Below are 22,576 nucleotides of genomic sequence, written 5' to 3' on the forward strand. Positions count from 1 at the left end.
CGTACAGGTAGGGACTTTAATTAGCAATTTTTCCAAAAATACAATCACAAATACTTTCATTAATAGAACATTTTACAGGAAATATAAATCACCTGGAAAAACCCATTTGTGTAAAATAGACACAAATTTTAATTTGTTTTCTCTGTTATTTGTGAAGTTAGTGTTTTGGAATTTTATTAATACATATAATAACAATAATGCCCCATCATTAACTTTCAGAAAATTAGAATAAAGTAAATATTTACCACTAGCCTTGTTCTCCACAATCCCATTTTTCTTATTTTTATTGGAGATAAAATCTGATTAATGAAATTTTCAGTCAAATAGTTAAAAACATTTTTTGTAATTTGAATCTAATTTCTATTGATATATCCGCTAAAAAGTTATGCTCGTTTATATACACATATTTTATATATTAGTTGGTTATGTCAATTTATAAATATATGAGTATAAAATAAAATAATTACATCTAAACATATACACTTGTGGTTGAACTCATGTTTTCTAAATCTCCATATCAGGGAATGAAAAGACAGTTTTTAAACCCCAGGAATAAAATTCTAGCTGTCATAATAAACGTTTTAATAAAAATGTAAATTAGCAACGATTAGGGAATCAACTAAGCAGGACAATTACTGCTGTTACAAAGACAATCAAGAGGAATGAGTGTGGAGAAAGCAGTAATCACATTTGTTTTGGGATCCACAGATTTCCTAGCTCTGTTTAAAACTTCCCATGTTACTCTAGCAGTTAGAAGTAACAAGGCTTGATTTGTCTCTGAACATTCATCTAGTTTTAAGTTGTTTGCAAATAAATATTTGATTAATTGCCTAAACCTGGACATGCAAAGTCATTATTCTAATTCTATATACTAAACAAATAGGTTATACAAAAATAGCAAGATACCAATCAATCTTTAAAATAAAATTGTACACAATAACAACTATTCCTATGGATTTAGCTATTTTGTTTGGATTTCTTGCATGGGTATCCTACATTAAATCATTAAGTACCAAGTACCTATCTTATATCTTAATAACAATATGGATTTCTTATGCATGTCATGCACGGCATTTTTTAAATGCTTTTGGTCATAAAAGAACCAGGAAAAACTATCAAGAAGCAGTAAACAGACTATTCTGAAAGAACAACTGACAATGTGCCTGTACAATATTGTATATAAAGAATTTGAGTTGATTTTTACAAAAATTATGACTTTAAGTCATTTTTTCAGTTGGCAAATTGAACTAATGCTTCTTCATTATTCGCCAAGCAAACTTGGGTTGTCATCAGTAAAATAATGTTAGACATTTAAGTGAAAACAATTCTTATTAGCATTGTTTTGCTTGCATTACTGAGCAACCACACACTCCACATAGATACCATGAATCTTACATTAGTCTTTGCTCTATGCCTTGTGGTCATATTTCTCTCCTATTTCTCCTTTCTTTTAACTGGCTAAAATATTTGAAAGTTCATGGGTTGGTTTAGTTAACTGACCTATTCCTTCCTTCACTTCTGCTAACTTCAAATTAACAATCAATATTCATGAACTTCATTGTAAGAGTTACCTGTAGGAAACCAACTTTGGCATATGAAATTTAAGACATGAGGAGAGGAACACAAAGTGTTTGGGCATTAAGCTCCAATTAGGAGACGAGGACTATATCCTTTGCCATACTGCTGCAGTCTTTATGGGAAAGTTTATATTGCAGCATTTCTGAGGGGGAGAGGGTAGAGCTGTTAAGGGGTTGATAAGATCAAACTTCACTATCAAAGAGAAAGTGGAAATTAACCCATTAAACTGACCTGATAAAGATTATTTTAAGTGAAAAGAATACAAACAACTGTGGTTTTCAAAAATAGATAAAAATGACTAAAGAAAGAAAAATTACAATGACAAAAACAAGAACACTGCCATGCACATAAAGCTCAGACCTCTTGTGACTGGATAGGTTTGTGTACGAGCAGAAAGGAAACTCAAAGCAAGCATTTACAATTTTAATTGCAGAATGATTCCTCATTTAGGGAAATATGAGAACATTTCCAATTTGGCTCATCAGTTTCTGGATTTTGAATACATAGATATTAAAGCAGTCCTGCTGGATAAGAATTGAAATTTAGTTGGAACCTCTTCCATAACCTCCATATCAAACAAAACAAATTTTGAACACTTGGCAAATTCATTTTTCCCTATTTGTAATAATACCATTAAGGGAAAGACAGAATAGTAGAATGGAAAGAGTCATCACACACATTTACCATTACCAAATCCCTGTATTTACCTGGTAGTATGTAGGCATTCTGCACTTCGTCCTCGTTTTGCTCTGGGCAGCATAAGAAGCTCACTGCACAGACAGGATGATGGGTGGTGAGTGAAACAGATAAATTATGAAGCATTAAATGATGTGGATAATGCCAATGGTATGCCAATGAAAACATGAACAGGGAAGAAACCAGATTGTCTGCACTAGCATATTGGATTAAAAGATCAAACAAAAATAAACATGACAGCATTTTAAAACTTTAAACAATAAAGTACAAACATTATGGTAGAAATCCTAGCTGTTGCTGACTTGTAATATTTCAAAATGACCTTAGAAAATACTAAAATAAAACTAAACCTTCTCCAGTATGATACCAAAAACCTATTTCTAACTAGACAGTTGAGTCTTGAAAAACTATAGATTTGGCCTTTCTGATATTCCTAGGAACCCTAAAACACTGTTTTGGTAATTTTGAATGATGTTTTTTTGAGTTTTCATAGACAGTGATAATACAATGTCATACTGTGTTTCTACTTATCAACCGAAAATATTTTTGTTTGGGATTTAATTTAAAAATCGATACTTTCACAATATCCAAGCCAAATTAATTTCAATATATAGATCACATTGTTCAAGTTAACCTTTGTTTTTCATCCTCATCAAAATTCATGTTGACACAAATGAACGCTGACAAAGTGACCCTAATTTAACTTCATCCACATAATACAGAATATTATTTCTCAGAGCATTTCCCTTTCCCAGTACCCACAGTAAGTCCATTCCTGAAGGTCATTGCACAACTTCTCACAGTAGGATGACAATTATATACTAAGAAGCTCAAGTTGGGTAGAATCCTTAACTTCACAGTGAAAAATCAGTCAGCAACATTGTCATTTCCCTATCCCTCACAGGAAGTTTTCCCACTTTATAAAACCAGAAAGCAGTATTCAATAAGGTGAATATTACACAACACCTTAAATAGGATGTTGAGTTTGTGGTTAATTCAACAGGTGTGTAGTTACTCCAAGAGAAAGTTGGCAGGCATGTACAATATATCCATAATACACTTATTGTAGTTGTTTCCATGAAATATTTGTTCACAAATAAATGCATAATTAAACTTAATAACATTTGTACATGAACAAATGCACCTCAGTATCTGTATTTTATAGACATTTTGTGGAAAGGTATTTTATAATGAAAGAAGTATACATAACAAAAATATTATTGAAGTTCTCACAGAAACAGCAACTTTAACTATCAGGTGATCTACTGTTCTTTTAATTACATAAATAATTTGTAATTACATAAGGAATTTTTCAGGCACTGTAACTTACAAAGAGAACATATTTGAAAACTGCTATGCACACTCTCCTTTGTAATTTAACTCAGTAGATAAGTCAACAGGCTTTATTTTTATAATCAGTAAGCTGTGTTTTTGTAAAAAAAATATATATATATGTAAGATATAATGATGATCAAATATTTGCTTGGGTTGTTTTTCTACTTCAACATCATGTTGCTTAAGAAGAGTTCAATTTTGAGTCATGAAAACTTCTATTCTTTAATGCAATGTGCCACAAAGTTTGCTCATATTGAAGTAGAATAAAGGCAGTGATAATGTTGTGATCATAATTTGCACAAGTACCTGTCTTGTTCTGATAAATACTGACTATCCACATCTCTGGATCTATGATCAACTGGACTTCTGGAGGCATCATGGTGTCTGGTTGGAGAACGGGACCTTCTTGTTGGATGGATTTCATCTAAACTCCTAAAATGATCACAAGAAAATTTTAAAAAATTAACACTAAGCATATCATGTTTCTAAAGCAAGTATGCAGAGTATAGGGAAGGAACTGATACTAATTTGCAAACAGAGTACATGGCCAGAGAAGTACTGACACCACACTAAAGGCTGTTTGTTGGTGACTTCAAAGTATATATTCTCTAAGTGTTCTCACATATGCTGCTTTAATCCAAACTCCTGTTCACAATTCTGCCATAAAGGACCACAGTTTGCATCAGCATATTATTTCAACAGTGTATTTTAGAGTAAGAGGAAATGCAACACTACATAATAAAGTTTATTTATCTTTCCAAACATTTAAAGTATTCGGACACAATCATAACTAACTTAAAAATACATTCTGTCTCCTAATCTTACTCTCTCTGCCATCTCTCCTCATATGTGGGTTACTGCCATACAACTTTTTTCAAATACAACAGAAAACTATTGAATGGAAAGATAAGACAGTTATTCAAAAAATTATGCTTCAGTCATAAACTTGTACCACTCACTGGGGAATTTCTTGAGATAAAGAACACCAAACAGTAAAGAAGTTGTTGTTTTTTTTTTTTAAAAAAAACATTTAACTTCCAGATGTTTCTGATTCCATAAAAATAACAGCAGCAACAACAAATTAACCAAACCTTTATAACATTTAGTTAGAGTTTTGCAGAAATTTATCATATAACAGTAAGAAAATATTATCAGGGACCTAGAGCCCCTTTCAAAGCCTACCTCTGTAATGGCACATTTGGTAAACGTGAACGCGGCCTTCCCTGATCATCGCCGCGGTGAGGAGACACTGAACGTGAGCGGTGATGAGTTGTTCTTTGCTGCTCTGGCACAGTTAATGTTGTAGATTTACTTTCTCTAGCACTAGACCTATAACTCACTGGCAAGAGTATACATACACACACACACGCAAAAATTAGTCAGTATTCTTTTGTGATGCAAATGTTAATGTGGAGAGTACAAGTTATACTACAGCAGCCAAAGACCTATTAAGGCTAAATGCCATGCAATCAGTATTACAATCAGCAGTTTTAACTGTATATACACAGAGTATAACATATACATGCAGAAGGACAGGTTATAGTTTAGCTCTAAGGTACAATGGAGATACTAAAGATGAACATTGACAGTTGATGTCTCAAGTGTTATGATGGATATTATAAAGAATGAGTTAGTCACTTTCAGTTAACACAAATCTAGCACTTGACAGTGAACTACAGTTAATTACAAGTCAATGCTTAGAAATTTGAATTTTCTTTAAATACATTTTTAATTTGAGCTTTTCTTCTGAAGGATTAATTAGTATAGTTGTCTTGCCAATAGCCTCATTATTAAGAAATAAAAATATGCCAATATTTATTAAGCAAATGAAAATAATTTTATATCAACTTTAATAAAGAGTAGCATATTTTCAGTATTACTGATGAGGAATTTTGCAAACCCCAGGTAATAATGCAATTTGAAAATATAAATTGTGTTTGAGTGGAGATGATTATGGTTATAACAGAGAGAAAAATTAGTCTTCCTACAGCACTGAATTTATCCTGGGCATCTTCATTGATCCAATACCGTGTTAATCATCAGCAAAATTAAGTTAAAGTGATTAACATAATTATAGCCAAAAACAAACTCCAATACTTTTCAGCTTAAGAAAAATGGTTCATATTTTTTCCTCACTTGGTTCTTATAAAACAGAAATTACAAATTTACAGTAATAGTATAGAGTTAAAATTTTTGTCCCAAAGGTCACTGTTCCAAGTAGAATGTGAATACTCTATGATCAACGCAAAAAAAAAAAAAAATGCTATTTACAACTACATAAAATGCACATGAATGAATGCTCAAATTGTTGCATGTTTATTAAGTGATAATTCTCACATTATTTGAAAAAACAGGCAATGCACAATGAAAAGCATTACTAGTAGCAGAATAATGTCCTCAACTGTTTATATATAGTGATTGTATGAACTGTTTATATATAGTGGTTGTATGAACTGATTGGAAAGCTTAAAGTATAAGGAAGGCCTTTACACATTTCAGGAAACTATAAACTGACAATATTGAGATGACAAAAGGTGCAAGTTTATCATCCTATAAAGCCATGATATTCTATAAAAACATAGCCATATATATAATGTATAATTTAACACATTTTTAGATTTTTCACAAAGCAGTTATGCTATTATTTTGAGTTCTGTGTAGAAAAAGGCTTTTCTATTATTCAAAAACATAAATTATAACATTAAGATGGGAAAGGGATCACTTAAATTAACCTGTTGGGGAATATACTTTATAGCTCATTAGTTAAAAAGCGGCAAGATGCCAATTAATCCATGGTTTGAATTACTTAAAAATTTTAACTTACTCTTTGTTATCAATTATTCAATTAATTTACAGGGCCAATTTTGAATTGAAAGCACTTTCAGGTTCAGCACGTTGCAGGACAGCTGAGATATAAAAAGTGGATTTTTAAAAAGTTAATAATTAAGAAGTACATTTTTCTTGTGTTCTTTAAAACCTTCTTTACCCTATTAACCAAAAAGGGACTTCAGGGAAAGAAGTGCTATCAGGAAACAAGCTTTTTATATATTCAAAACTTTCAGTGTGACTTGTCTTAGAAGTCACTGTAACATTCTGAATTTACCCAGGGAGCTTTACTGAAGACTATCTGGTGTCTGAAAGTAATCATGAGTATAATGTAGTCTCATAGAATGTATGCTTTATAATACTTAAAGTTTTAAAACTAGACTGTAATACAATTTTATCAGATGAACATGCATTTGTGGTTTGCTCTTAACAGTCGTTTATTTTTCTAATATGCAATTTATTATTGGTAATATGTACTCCACAGTCAGATGCGTAAATGAGGGAGAATTGCCCTTCTATGTTCAGCTTACTGTTTCTGGTTGATTCAAAGGTAGCACTAGGACTTTGTTTTTTCATTTCCTACGTCTGCATTAATACTCTGAAAGTGGAGGTTTCAAATGCTTCATCTCAGATGAGGGAATTCTATACGCTTTTCATTTTCTAATACAGCTAACTTTTGTATTATGAATACAAATAAGGCTATATCTATAGTTAATGGAACATAGCTCTAGCAGTTTCAAATGTTTACCTACATTTTTGTAAGTGAGAAAAAGTAAGAAATGCAAAAAACAAAACATGGAATTACATGGTTCTGGAAGAGTCAAATGACCTGAAAGTCCTATTTGACTACTGGAGAACATTGTGAGTAAATACTGTGAGCTGTTTCAGATTTTAACTGAGTACATTCCATTAAGTATAATGGGAATCCACATCGAAACTAATACTTTCATGCTGGATGCTAGAAAATATAGCAATATAGTGAACGTTTAATTGTGTATGGAAATGCACCATAGTTTATTTTTTTAAAACTTCAGTTTACTTCTTGCCCATTTTATCAATGTCTTCTATTTCCTTCTTACTTACAATACATTGTACATTACTGTGTGACCTTCTCTGCCACCCATACTCATATACATCTTTAGAAGCTATGTTATACCCAGTTTTGGATCACTGAAGAGTGTATCTGAACATAAAAATAAATGGCATGATTCCATTTGTTAATTTATGACTTCTGACACATAAAACATTACACTGATTTTTAGGTACACTAAAAATTGCTTTCATTACCTTTTTATGTGATAAATATAAATGGAAAGCATTACTTGAAAGAACTACTTAGACACTGCTTCAGTATGATAAGGAGTATGCATGTGTTTGCCAACACTATCAGAAATGTGACTTGTGTCAGTGTGGAAAAAGCAGTACTGTTAAACTCAACGTTGTTCAGAGCCGCTGCAGGGATCCCACAACTCATTTGTAACTTTCAGTACTGTAACCACGTGACTTTTCAGGGAAATAAGAAGGGACTCATCAGTTTATTAAGTATTTAATTGGTCAGCTACTAATAATTCATTCACTATCTTTCCTTATTACTCTGAAAAATTTTAGGAAAGCAAATTGTAAGAACCACCTATAGAAGTAAATTCTACTTAGGAAAATTAGAGGAAAATCATCCGGAATAATCTTACCATATCAGAATAAACAATAATTTTAAATCTATAATCTTTTGGACTCCTTAAGTGTCATAAAAATTGACACACTACTAAATTTTGTGTGAAAGTGTCTGGACAGAATATGTATAATTACTGCAGTCTTAAAAAATAGAAACAGAAAGGAAATATGAACTGTTATACATTATCATTTGCAGTTCTTATTGATATTCTGATATTAAGAAATAATATATATGGATTATTTTTAAATTTTTTGTTACCTCATAAAAATATATCTCATAGGAATAAAATAAAACCTGATTTTAGAGAACTCTCCATAATTATCTCTGAGGTCTAATAAAGTTGTTGGCATCCAACAATTATAAACATGTCATGAGTATGGAATTACTGTCCACAAAATAAGTGTATTATTATCTTAGAAATTAGGAAAAATTTAAAGAAACATGTTTGAAAACTGTCCCAAAGAATTGCCTTCAGTAATTCATATTTACATATCCCATATTTAAAAATAATCTCATGTGAATATTAACTTCTTTTTTATTAGAAAATCAGGGAAGTGTTATAGAATTAGTGCCCAAAAAGTTAAACTTCACCAAGCAATTTTATGTACTTTCCTGACTAAAGTCAAATGAGAAAGAAATATATATTTGAACTATACAGCAACACAGAAATTTTTACTAGTTAATACAAGGTCAAAAAAAGTTGCAGACTTCAAATTAAGATCAAATCTTTCTAAAGCATTTTCATTTTGAAAGACATACAGACATTCTAGCTAGTCACTCGTGAACACATCACAAAAGCATAAAAACTTATAGCCATGCCACATGCAATTTTAAACCCTGCCATGCACCTTTCTCAGAATATTCCATGGAAGGCTACACATTTTCAGAAATGGAGGAAGTAAACATCAGAAAAAATACAGTAAAAAAAAGAAGAGTCAATTTTTATGTAACGAATTAACCATATTCTTTAAAATGAAATTCATATTTTCACTTATGCTCAGAGCACTGTGAAATGATTTATTGTACCTAGCTAATAGGCTTTTAAGGAGGAAGATCTGGACTAAATTAAATGAGTAGGGATGTTGATTTGCAGATAATCATTCCCTTTTTAAACTTTCTTAACAATTTGATACACAAGTCACCATGGAATAATGCAATACTGATTTCTATGGGCTGTAAGTCTCTAGTCCAGTGTCCTGAAGGAGTCTCCAAGCTGGCAGTGACAACAAGCAAAGAAGCACAGTAAAGCAGAGCCATGCTCCTCGCCCACGCACCTGGAGGAACTACTCCAATACCATCATCAATCTCATAATCTGAGATGTCACTATCACTGATTCGCTGAGATCCTGCATAACAGTAAGGCAAACAGATACTTCTGTGTCTGGTTGGTTTATGAAGTGTAAAGGACATGGTCAAAGGTTTTGAAAAGGCTAGCTGTATTATTTATTACTCAATGTATGTGAAGAATAACACAAAGTCAATACTAAACTGATTTTTAAAGAAAAGGTCATTTTCTGAGAAATCCCTTCACTGCACTGAAGAAAGAAGCAAACATACTCGAAAATATGGGTCTGGCGTTTTTATTCTTTAGGTAAAACATTATGCAAAAGGTCCATAACACAGTGTATATTAGGTTTTCACAAAATTAAGTGTCCTTCCGCAGTACATGGAGGGTTGGGCTGCGTGGAAGGGTTTAAGGAGGCCTTTCTTGGTTGGAGCTTAATGGAAAGTTCCCATGATTCAAAGAACACCAAGGCCTTTGTAAAATATTGGCTTCTAAAATGATTCATTTATTGCATTCAACATGAATTTTGAGAAAACATCACCATGAAATATTGAATTTTATAAGAAAGACTATTTGGTTCCACAAAACCAAAATGAAGGTTGTAAGTTGTAGTTTTTAAATCAGAAATTTAGTTGCCACTCAAAATATTGAAGGTACAAAAAAAAGTTTTCTGAATTCCCATCTAATAAAAAATAAACATATCTGCAATGTTTTAAAAACAGTTCATATGATTAATAATGCTAAAAACAATCATGAATTATACGGTCATTACAAGTTCACAGAGTGAACACAGAATTTATTCTCAATCAACAACTTTGAAGATCTTGTTCAAGAATTATAAAACAGTGCTTCTGAGATGTCCAAATTTTACACACACACACACACACACACTCACATTCTCTCACACATACTTGTACTTAATTTCATTTCAAACATGCATAAAATAGTCCTATTGAGTTCTTTTATACAGATGCAAAATTTTCTAATATTTTAATCTCTAATAAAACAACAGAAAAATACCTCCTTGTCAATCTCTAATTCTACCATTACAATAGAATTACATATGTTAGCAAAGAAGACCTTCACCTACTTTGTAGCTTCTTGCTAGAGCTTTCTCCATGAACGTGTCGCCTTGGCATGAAAGGTGATGGCTGAGGCAGAGGTAGTGAGGATTCATCATGGGTCTGAAGTTTATACCAGTGTGGTTCATCATCTAAAAGTGCTGTTTCTAACTCTATAAGGATCTGAAAGGAGAGTTGCGAAGTTAAATCAAGCCCTTGTATCTGCAGACTTGAAAGGCTTCATCAAGTGTGTGACTGGAATCTTTGCAATCTACATCACCTCTCCAAGAAATTCGCTTTCCTCTTCTTGCACTCTGGGTTGATCCCACACAGTGATTTCTAGCATTCGCTCTCTAAAATCCCTACGATGCACATGTGAATACACAAAGGTTTGATTCCATTTCGGTTCTAGCACTTTCTTCACCGTTTTGGTCCTCCTTTTGCTTTTATCACTGAAAAGAAAGGTTTTCTAAATGAAAAAGCAAACACAAGTATATGCTGCCATCTACTGCAGTTACATGCACTAATGTCTCTGCTACTTTCAGTATTTTTTTAATTAATAACTTTAAAAGTACACAGATTTTGCTACTACGCAATGCAAAAAGCAGCTATGGTTATAGGCACTCACACATGAAGGTATTCTAGTTGATGTGCCTGTATCAAAGATTAGTATGGATAAAAAAGCTAATAAACAGGTTTTTTTTTAAATTAGACTATTTTTAAAAACAAGAGTTAAGGAATTTCTTAGGTATAATTTAATTACTGCTTATATTTATAAATGTGCCCCAGAAATGGAACTTAATCTACTGCTACAGAGTTTCATATATTTTCTATAAAATGATTCACTACCTTCTATCTGGAAGAAAATACATTTTTACATAGGGATTCCGGGGACGCCCATCAACTCTAGGGGGTAGATCTGTTGCTTGCAAGACATTTACAATCAGTTGGTGCCCCACTTTATCGTACCATAGCTTCACCTAAAAGTAATGAAGAAATGATGACTTGTGAAAATTGTGATATGTTAAGATTTTGCATAAATAATATTTTAATTATAACAGAAGAAATTTTGGATTATAATAAAGTGGAACTCTAGATAGGATTTCTGAAAGGGATATCACTTGAAAACCACAACCAGTTTTTCTTTTTAAACATTTTAATGTAACCTAACTGATAAGCCTGTAGTACAATATCTTCTGAAAAAAAAATCGTCACTGTGTTTTTAAAAAAATGAAGGGAAGATGGAAGTATTTAAATTTTTTTAGCTTGTTATTGTTAAATGAAAATGTTTGGTGATTCTGAGTGTCTTTGGGATTATACAGTGGCTTGATACATTTTATAATGCCATAGGTATTTGAGATAGACGAATTTTAATTCTAAGAATAACATACATAGTGGGTTGGAAGAGAATAGCCAACACAGCATTTGAAACCCAGGCACCACTATGTATTCATAGTGAAAATTAAGCTGTTACATGCTAATTTTCAAGTGATGAGGTGAAAGAGGAAAAGTAGGTTTAAGACATACATGTTATCTTCAAACCTGTTTGAAGAGATGCTGATTTAATTTTCTATAGGTACGTCCCCAGGAGTGGGACAGCTAGGTTAGATGTATATTGCAGACCCATTTGTAGTTTTTTGAGAGAAAAAAATGAAATAGGTATAAATACATGGTACAATAATATGAATTAATATTTAACCATTAAAAAAAGAATAAAATCCTGATGATTGCAGCAAAATGGATGTAACTGAACTGAACCAGTTCAGATGAAATAATCTTGAGACAGATACACAGATATCTTTAAGTATAAAAATGTTAACATCAACTTATAACAATGATTACTGGAAATGTGAAAGAGAGGTAGAGGGGAAAATGTTGGGTCACAGGCACCAAAACATGGTTAGATAGGATTAATGGGTTCTGGCATTGTACATCAAAGTGTGGTGTTATTCACACAGGTATTACATACTGTATAAGGAAGTATTAATAAAAGCATTACATACTGTATATTAGAAGAACTGGTTGGTTCCACATATAAAGAAAAAAAAAGTGAATGCTAACTTCTTGATTAACCAATCTAAGCCATATACATTCATTAAAATACTGCACCTGTATTCCATAAAAATAGCTATTACATTTTGGTCAATCTTTGTAAAACAATGAAAAATAATGCCAAGCACAAATGATAACAATTGATAATCCTTGAAATGTTCATTGTAGCTAATTTCAAGAGAGAGAGAAAGATAGAGAGGAACAGCACACTGACATATTATCAACCTCCTACAATCAAAACGTTAGCAGTCAGTATAATACTTGTGCTGATAATGATAAATAACAGAAAACTAACAAATGTGAGCTTTCATTTTTGCCCCTTGAATTGGAAATTAAGTTTAATTTTATGGTTGATAAGAAATACAAAAATGCATTGTTAATGGGTACATGTTGGAATATATTTGAGTTATTTGAAATTTAGTATTTATTTGAGAGGCTCAGGGATGGGGAAGAGAGGGAAAGCTGTGCATGTCAATCTACTCCCTCCAGTTTTGCTCCCCAAAGTCCTATGATGCCTGGGACTGAAGCCAAGAAGTCAGGATCTGGTCATGGAATCTGATCATCAGTCCAGGGTGGATAAAAGAACTTCAATTCCTTAACCAATTCCTGTGGCTTTCCAAGATCTGCAAGCAGGAAGGCGAGCCACAGCTGCAGTAGAAAGCAAGTGCAGTCACTCTGATGTGGGATGAAAGCACACTAACCACTGTCTCCATTCAAAGGCCAAATGATCACCCACAGCAGTCACTACTGAACATGGATTTGGTTCCCAGTTAGGAGATATTTTAATAATTTCAAAATGGAGCCATATGACTCAATATCTCATTTTCTAAATTAATAACAGAGATGTGGGATTTTCAACACCTCGGAAAATTCAGGTGAAAAGTATGAGAATTTGAGAGAGAGAGAGAGAGAGAGAGAGAGAGAGAGAGAGAATGACATCTTGGAAGAGGCAACAGAAATTCAGAAAAAAATAATCACAAGGAATATAGACAGACAGGAGTTACAACCAATATAGCTTTTGAAAACAGTAAGTTTACATTTACCCTCTGACTCATGAAATAAAGTACAGAAACCCATGGTTTACCAGATTATGTATTTGCAGACTAATATGAAATAAGATTTTACTAACACAAGTGTTTATTTCTGTCTTAATCCACATACATGTTGTTCTTCATAATAGATAATCAAATTTAATGGTGGTTATTTTTCTTCACTTATATCTGGGCCACAAAATAAGTTGATAGTAAGAAAAGCAGGAGCTTCATCAGGGTGCTAACAGTGGCAACAAATAAATCCACCAACTTTTTTTAAGTTAAAAAAAATAATTTCTCAAAATTTAGTTTCTCAGGCTCCAGATTTAGACCATTTTTACATTGAATGGAACATGCCCTTCTTAGACTACTACAAATAACTGGATACATGTCTTAGAAACATTTAGACAGCCTAACACAGAGGATATTTGATCTACTTATGTTGCCACTTATCAATGTTCAGAACTTTGCGGGCATTCAATAAGTACTCCAGAATAAGCAAGATTAAAGAAATAATGCAAAAATGCATGAAAATACTTGATGAAGGTGACTATGGTGTCAAACGACACTCATTTGTTTTCAAGGAAAGATAGACATGATCAAAGGCAGACTCAGACATCCAGCAAACACTAGTGATCTCTAACAAGTATAAAAAATACATACAGAAAGCTGCCCTGGTAAGACTTGTGGGGCATCTTTTAGAGCTCCAGGACTTGTTGGAGAAATAACAGAAATGGAAGGCCTCTCCATCTTCTGAGATTCAAAGGAACTGGAACCTACAATGGTAAAATATTAAGTAGTAGTATTTCTCAAGAGGGGAACACGCTGTTTTCTATGAAATGTCAAATTTATCTAACATTTATATGTAAACATAATTTACACCATTGAGAATAGAATCTAATTTTGAAGGAATTACTACAGATAGTCATTATTTTATTTTCTTGGGCAACGACCTATTAAAAATATTCAAAGTGGCAATGCACGATGTTTCCACCTGTTCCGATTTGAATGTGTTAACCTCTGTTTCTGGAGGGCACCATAACTGCACAAGTTCTTACACAGCCACACAAGACCTAATTTTTAGAGATAAGGAAGATGGAGCCTGACATGTCAATCATCTTGATTCACAGATCACTTTCAAACTGTTCTTAGGGAGCAATTAAAATGAATGAATATAGAATATAATTTATGAGTAGCATCTAAGTCTACATTTCATCACTGTCTACAACCAAATTTGTCATCTATATCATAGTTCTGATTTTACAAAAGAGTCTCTTTAATTTCTGAGAGTGCTGAGTCTAGAACTTCTTGAGTGACTTGCCTCAACTTGTTGCGAGGAGGAAAACTTTCCTCTCAGCCACTGCGGGAGGATGCCTTCACCAACATGCCCTGACACACGCAGCAGAGTAGCACTTCTATACAAGGTGATCAGTCTAACCAGGATAACTCAAAGCCATTCAAAACTCAGGTAAGACTTCACTGAGAAATATCCCAGACGAAGCATTGTCTGAAGGTGTGAAACACATTTTTAAATACACTGACAAACTAATGCATCATTTTGTCACATGCCATCAATTTGTGCCCTCCAAAAAAGATTTTCCATCGCCCCCCCACAAAAAAATAGTGCTATGAGATGATCTGACACTATTTTTTTTATTTAGGTATCTTTAAGATAAATTGTTCCAGGATCTCATAACAGGAACATTATTCCACCCAACATCGTCCATGGGATAGCAACCAGTTAAATTTTTAATAGTGTCAATATCATAAGTTATTATAATCAGGCCTATCTCCCTCTTGTTTGTCACCAGAAAACTCAAAGCAAACTGTTGACCCACCTCTAGCACATTTGAACACGTGTTATGCATTTTATATGATAACCTAGTCTCTGATTCCTTATTTAATCTATTCATGTGTATTTTTTCCTTGCTAATTTCTTTTAATGGTTTTTGCCTACATTATCTTGAAAACTTTTTAACAGTTTATTCCACCACAGTTTTAAGTTTACAAAATAAACAATATGAAGTAATCCTATGAGTTCCCATATACACCACATGGAACTCCCCCACTTAACTTCCCCTGTTATCAAAACTCGTATTAGTACAATTGTCACATTAATAAATCACACTCAACTTTCCCTATTTTTAAGATCCAAATTATGCCTTCCACCATTTCAACTTCCACTAATCAGCATTCTGGGTTTAGCTGGGACAACATGTATGGTGTGATGGAGTATTATGCTGCCATTAAAACAGAATGAAAATCTTTTTTTTATTATTTATTATTTTTAATTCATTAATTACATTGCATTATGTGACACAGTTTCATAGGTACTTGGGTTCTCCCCACCCCTCCCCAAACCCTCCCACCATGGTGGATTCCTCCACCTTGTTGCATAACCACAGCTCAAGTTCAGTTGAGATTCCCCCATTGCAAGCGTATACCAAACATAGAGTCCAGCATCTTATTGTCCAGTCAAGTTCAACGGCTTCTTAGGTATACCCTTTCTGGTCTGAAGACAGAGCCAGCAGAGTATCATCCCAGTCAATTGAAAGCTCCAACATAGGGTTAGAACTGGAGTATATAACATGAAGTGAAACAAGTTAGACACATTACTCTGTAACTTAATGTTGATACACTGCAAAGTCAATGTTTCGGTCACTTCCACATTATGAATGACAATTCATTACTTGTCTGTTAGTGTTGTATACATAGCCTCTTCACATACTGGACTGATTTTAATCCCCATGTGGATAATTCTGCAATCCTCTTGCCTCACAGTCCTTTGACCCCTTTATGGTTCAGTGAGCCTACTCCAACTATTCCACCTACTCATGCCAGTTTATCCTACCTGACACTGCTAAGCAGTGCTACTGGCTATGGTGCCTATTTCCTTCACTAGAATGCTAAGGACACTGAACTGTTTATCAATCTAACTTAATAATCCACAGGGCATTTTAGACTAGTTTTTAATTGTCCCATGAAAACATGACCTGTCAAAACAACAGACACATTGTATATCAGTTCAATTACTGTGAATATTTATTTGTTTGTTTGTTTATTGATATAATTCCATAAGCCCAGGGATGTCTTCTCCCCCAAATCCCCCCCAAAAAACCTTTTTCCCGCCACCGATTTCCCCTATATTATTACATTAGTATAGTCCTTCGAAAATAGTCATAAGTCAGTTTCTACTATTTAAGTGTATCCTGACAATTCACAATATATATTTACCTATTGCAAAGTCAGCTATTATTGGTATAATAACTTGGTTCTACAAAGGTCTTAACTGTTAGAATTGCAGTGCACTGCCAATAAAAAGATCTTTATAGGCACAAATAAGGACAGAAAAAGAGTTCTCAAATAATTAGGATTTTTGTGGGTTTCCCATGATTATCAGGGTTGTAAATCTATTTGGTGGAGACATCCTTAGAATGGTAATACTAATTCACTTAGCAAATAACTATAGAAAGTGGTAAATCTTAACTCTTCAATTTAAACTGATCCATTTTGTAACAACAAAGAAATCTTATACTCACTGGACTCCAATGGAGGATGGGAGCTCTCAGGAATCCGGGGAATGTCACTAAAAGAAAGGGTATGGTGAAAATTCTATTAGCTAAACCACCCACCCTGAGGCACTCACAGCCCATTTTATTGTAGTAATGTGAAAAATCCTTTTAGGTCTTTACAGATGTAGAAATGGAGGAGAGTTACAATTTAGGCAACTTCTAATGTGCATGAATGTCAAACACCACAAAAAAGAAACTGCAATAAAAATAAGTCTTTATATATTTAATAGCAAAACACTTTAACATGACAACAACTGATCTAATATTGTGGCCAAAATCACCACAATATTTTTACTACCAAAACAGCAGGTTTTGGAAATAAAAAATGTTAAAAAGGTAATATCTTACTTTGATTCTCAAAAATCAAAATGACACACATTTTACACATCAGTAATATGTTTTACAAACACATCTGAAAGAGTTGACTGAATGAAAGGGATGGAAACACCTCCTGATGATAGATTGATGGGGTGGAGACTGTAGGCAGTTAATAAAAAGAAAAGGATGAATTGCTTTGGAAATTAAAAGTGGTTCAAGCTCGCAACAAAAAAAGCCAAAATATTTTTATATATGTGAATATGTAATCCATATACACATATATACCTTTTATAGAGATCCAAGGTTCTCTATATTGAAGTTAGCTAAATATATGACTATTCACTTTGTGGTCAGAAAGTGACTTATGAGAACCACCCATTCCTGTCACACTTAGAAAGTACTCTGGATGAATATTTCATATCACCTCAGCTCAATCCATTTTTCACTACGACCTTAGAAATCCTGGATTAACTGCAGAATTGCCTGTGCTGTACTGCACTACTTTACTTCTCGCTTTCCAGATATTTTTGTATCAATATAAGGTGAAAAATATGCAATTATTATTATGACACATTAAAGTAGACTGGAGTTAGCTGGTGCCAACACAACTTTTAATCTATTTCTTAAAGATTTTGAATCATATACCTGGTGACCTAGCTGCATTTTGATTTTTTTTTTCACTTTGGCAAGAAATGGAAACAGGAAAGTTTCTGTACTTGCTTTCCTTCATTTCACATTTTTTTGTGTGAGGTAATTTTTTCATCCACCAACATTTTATATATTCTCCAAATGACAATATAAGTTAGGTTAATTATTTTACAAGTAAAATCTATTATATATTCTGTGCAATTTAAATTTTCTATAACATAATGTATATGGGCTTATATTTAGGAAGCTAAATACCCAAACATTAAAAAAAAATACTACTTTATCCTATTTATCTTTTGCTGTCTTTTCTTTAAAAAAAAAAAAGATTTATTTATTTTTATTGCAAAGTCGGACATACAAAGAAGAGGAGAGACAGAGAGGAAGCTCTTCTGTTAGATGATCCACTCCCCAATTGACCACATTGGCCAGAGCTGCGCCGATCCAAAGCCAAGAGCCAGGAACTTTTCCCAGGTCTCACACGGGGGTGTAGGATCCCAAAGCTTTGGGCCATCTTCCACTGCTTTCCCAGGGCACAGGCAAGGAGCTGGATGGGAAGCAGGACCACTGGGATTAGAACCGGTGCCCATATGGGATCCTGGCGTGTTCAAGGCAAGGACTTTAGCCACTAGGCCACTGCACTGGGCCCTGTTATCTTCAATTAAATTCATCGAAGTAAATAAAAGTTGTTAAAAATGCAGAAACAATTTTCTGCATAATAGGATGTCTTTGAAAGTTTATTCCAAAGTCATTTATTAAAACTGTAAATTTGGAAGCCTAAAGCCAGGTATAGGATCTATTTTTATATATTTCTGAAAGCAGAAAGTTGGAAAAGTTGCTGAAAATGTTTTAAGATGAATCTAAGTGAAAACTTAATACTAATTACTTCAACAATATTTTTTAGGTCTAGATTTCTAATTGACATCTGATTCTGTTTATCAGTACTTCTTACATGTTATTTGGCAAATAGTTACCATAACAGGTGTAATCATAAAGAGGAAGATACTATCCTCAGTAGGTTCAAAAAAATGGTCAATATTTCAAGGTGGTTGAGGTTTCTCAGATTGTGATGAATGATGTGGTTATAAGTCATTTTTAGAATGATTCTTGAACCACATTATGCTATCAAATTGAGAACAAACATTTGCTTTCTATTCCCAATTATAGGTACTGAAAAGAACTATGTGAAGCATAGTAGTAAAAAAATGCAGTCAGTAAAACTATGTAAAGCATATTAGTAAAATGTAGTCAGAATTATTTCTACAGTTATACGCTAACCTAACAGTTGGTGTGAGCTTTTTTAAATTCAAATAATATTTTTTATAATTCATATTGTCCTGAATTCCAAAATTATGGATAGCATAAAATCTGGCTATATAGATGACTAAATAATTTTTATATAAAAGTAAAATATTATTCCAGTCTACTTTAATGATCAGTTTTCATAGCATCATGAATTAAAAATATTAAAGTTGATTTTGTAATCCATAATATATTTGAAAGTATTTGGCAATGTGCACAGTGCTTGATTTTAAATTTTATTTTTTATACTTCTGATACATTTTCCAGTTTACTTACCTCTTTTCCAGCCTTATATTTACCTCAGCACTATAACATGTCATGTGAAACTAGCATATAGTGTTGTTACTTTTTAAAACTATGTTCAACACTTTAGCAAATTCTCTTCATTATTACTCTACTCTTAAGTCACAACTTAAAATTGGTTGCAGTTTCCCTTTATTTTAGAGTTTTATATATTATGATTATTCTTCGGTATAGGGTTATATACTTTCACTTGTTTGAGAATTAGGTTGATTACATTGTATTCTCTGTCTTGCATTGACAGATTCATGAGAACAAAAAAAAAGTCAACACTTTTTCAACATAAAAATGTGTTCTGTTAATAGCTCTATAAAAGCATGGGGAATAGGAGGAGACTAATCATTTTCAAAAACATATTCAAATACTTTGCTAACTATAATGAGATGGTTGAAAAGCCCTCTGGAAATTATAGCTTGGTAAAACAAATATTTTCTTCTGGACTTTGTGAATTTTCCAGAAATTACTAATAATTTAGGGAATCCTCAAAACAGACATAAAAAAAAAAATCCTATTGACTGTAGATAGTCAAATTATGCTGAAAATGTGTTTTTAAAAATATCATACCAAGTATTATAACCAATTAAAACATAAAAATATTTGCTACCACTTATTTAATTTTAAATAAATTTGGGACTTATCTGGATAAAGATACAAAAATATTCTTAATAATAAAAAGTTCATGTAGACAAATGAAATGAATATTTACAATATTGCAGGTAGATTTGCTTGTGACTCACTGGAAAGACTATTTACTAAATAAGTATTAGCAAAAGCAAGTATTTTTCTGCCATTAATGTGAAATAGTACACTTTCTATGTATGAAAAATACGTATCAATCCTTCTTCATATTACAGTTTTTAAATGTGGAGCTTCTAAAATGTACGGAAGAAAACTCAGTATTGAATTTAAAAATTCAAGATAGTTTTAAAATCTAAACTATATAAAAATTATCCATGTTAACATGTACTATACGAATGTATAAACTTCTTTTTAAAACCTTGCTAATACATGTAATTTACTAAACTTAAGAAGTAAGTTTTTTTTAGCCTTACCCAATAGGCCTTGAAACAATAATTTCAACTTGAGGTTCTGATTTTGATTCTAAAATAATGTTGTAAACTTCTTCATTTGTAGCTCCCGGCAGGGGTTTACCATTCCATTCTAGAACTTCATCCCCTTGAATTTAAAAAAAAGGGTATTTTTTTACCTTATATATTATTTTTATTTTTTCTTATGTTTTTTCTTTTCTTTTAGCAAAAAAAAAAAAAAAACCACAAAACATATACAAATAGTCTAACTGTCTAGGTTCTGCTTTCAAAAGCAACTTGATTGTCATATAATATAAGCTAAATGTCTCCTCTAAATACCTTTTTCTTTTCTTTGTTTAATCTCTTTTTCTTCCCCCAGATATTACTAATCACGGGAAACAGTACAATACAAAACTATCTTTATCTTTTGAGATACACCAGAAAGAATATAAAAATAATCTCATGCTATGGGATGGAATCAGCACAGCCTAACTGAAAATATTAAAAAAATAATAATAATCAGCAGCATGCCCTTCATACAATAAAAGTAGGCGGCTCTAAATGTGAAAAATTCTTAGTAAACTGCACAGAAATCCTGTTTTATTTTTGGTAAAAACAGCAATTAACATTGTCAGCATAACTTTTTTTTTCAATTACAAATAATGCCTTCTTTTTCTTTTTTTTTCTCTCTCTTTTTAACCAGATGCACAACAGAATAGAAATGCATGAAAGGATTTGAAGTCACACCCATAGGGTAACACAGGTAGCTATGGCAAAGTTACAAAGCAAGCAGATGTAAAACTTGCATGACAGTTAACCCACTTCCAGATGTTCAAAGCACAGACATTCTATATTTAATTTATGCTGTGAAGATTAAAGTGTAAGTAGAAAATATTTTGAGATAATAACAAATCCGTATAGTACATATTAATTTGTTCAACAGTCCAAGATTTACCATGAGAGCCTTATAATATGTTAAAAATAAATGGATTAACAAAGTATGGTTGCTACTTTAACTAGAAATTTTACCATAGATCATTTAGGGAAAAATGTTTATTTTCAAAAACAGTTAAAATACTTATTTCAAAAATATTGACTTCATAGTTAAACAACTTTTGGTTCCAAGTGGTTCTCTTGTTATGGATTTTTGGATATACAACACCTAGAAGGCTGAGATGAAATTTCTCTCAACTCAAAGACACACGAAAGTGTCTTAATGTTCTGAGGTTTCCATATATTTCCATATATTTCCATATATTTCAGTGTCCAGAATGTTTTAGTAGCTAAATAAAAATGTGCTACACTAATTGTTAAACATCATTATACCTGTTAAAGTTAGGCCATACACATAATTTTTTCTTTAAATTTTTGGCTTTTTATTTAAAAAGTAGGAAAATTAGCATAGCTGTTTTAAAGTAATTGTTTTATTACAAGTTAAAGATTAACTTGTAATATTTAAAGTTAAAAATATATATGTAAAAATCACATACATTGTATTTTCATGAAACAGTATGTTTATCACAAAAGACTTCTAATGATTGGTTCTAAGTAGTTACCTGGAACAGTTTTCAAGCAGGCAATCAGTATACTTTACCACAAAAACAAGAGTATTTTCAAATGTTTTTGACTAAAAAAAGTAAGTTAACATCATGGTGCCATATATGTATACAGCACCAGATATATACATATATATATTTATACCAGAAAAAGCCTATGAAACGATACTTACCCTGATGTTTTCTATTTTATTATGTTCTACAGAATTTTTAAAAGGTGTGTATAGTTTTAAAAATGAACAGAAATCAGAAATTATTCTTACTATCCAGTAATGAGCTAAATTTTATAAAAGCACTTAATAAAATTCTCTTTTATAGA

General features: G+C 32.3%; 1 protein-coding gene across 1 annotated transcript in view; it reads right to left on the minus strand.

The window, feature by feature from the left end:
* The window catches only part of RIMS1 (regulating synaptic membrane exocytosis 1), a 452,176-nt gene that overhangs the window by 128,175 nt on the left and 301,425 nt on the right, over window positions 1–22,576 (minus strand). Inside the window, 10 exon segments of the mRNA XM_058661479.1 lie at window positions 2,286–2,348; window positions 3,916–4,041; window positions 4,792–4,944; window positions 9,378–9,453; window positions 10,483–10,636; window positions 10,734–10,905; window positions 11,303–11,433; window positions 14,200–14,312; window positions 17,076–17,122; window positions 20,726–20,849. Coding sequence (XP_058517462.1) covers window positions 2,286–2,348; window positions 3,916–4,041; window positions 4,792–4,944; window positions 9,378–9,453; window positions 10,483–10,636; window positions 10,734–10,905; window positions 11,303–11,433; window positions 14,200–14,312; window positions 17,076–17,122; window positions 20,726–20,849 — 1,159 coding nt within the window.

This window comes from Ochotona princeps, chromosome 1 (genome assembly GCF_030435755.1).
Source record: "Ochotona princeps isolate mOchPri1 chromosome 1, mOchPri1.hap1, whole genome shotgun sequence".
NCBI classification, from domain to species: domain Eukaryota; kingdom Metazoa; phylum Chordata; class Mammalia; order Lagomorpha; family Ochotonidae; genus Ochotona; species Ochotona princeps.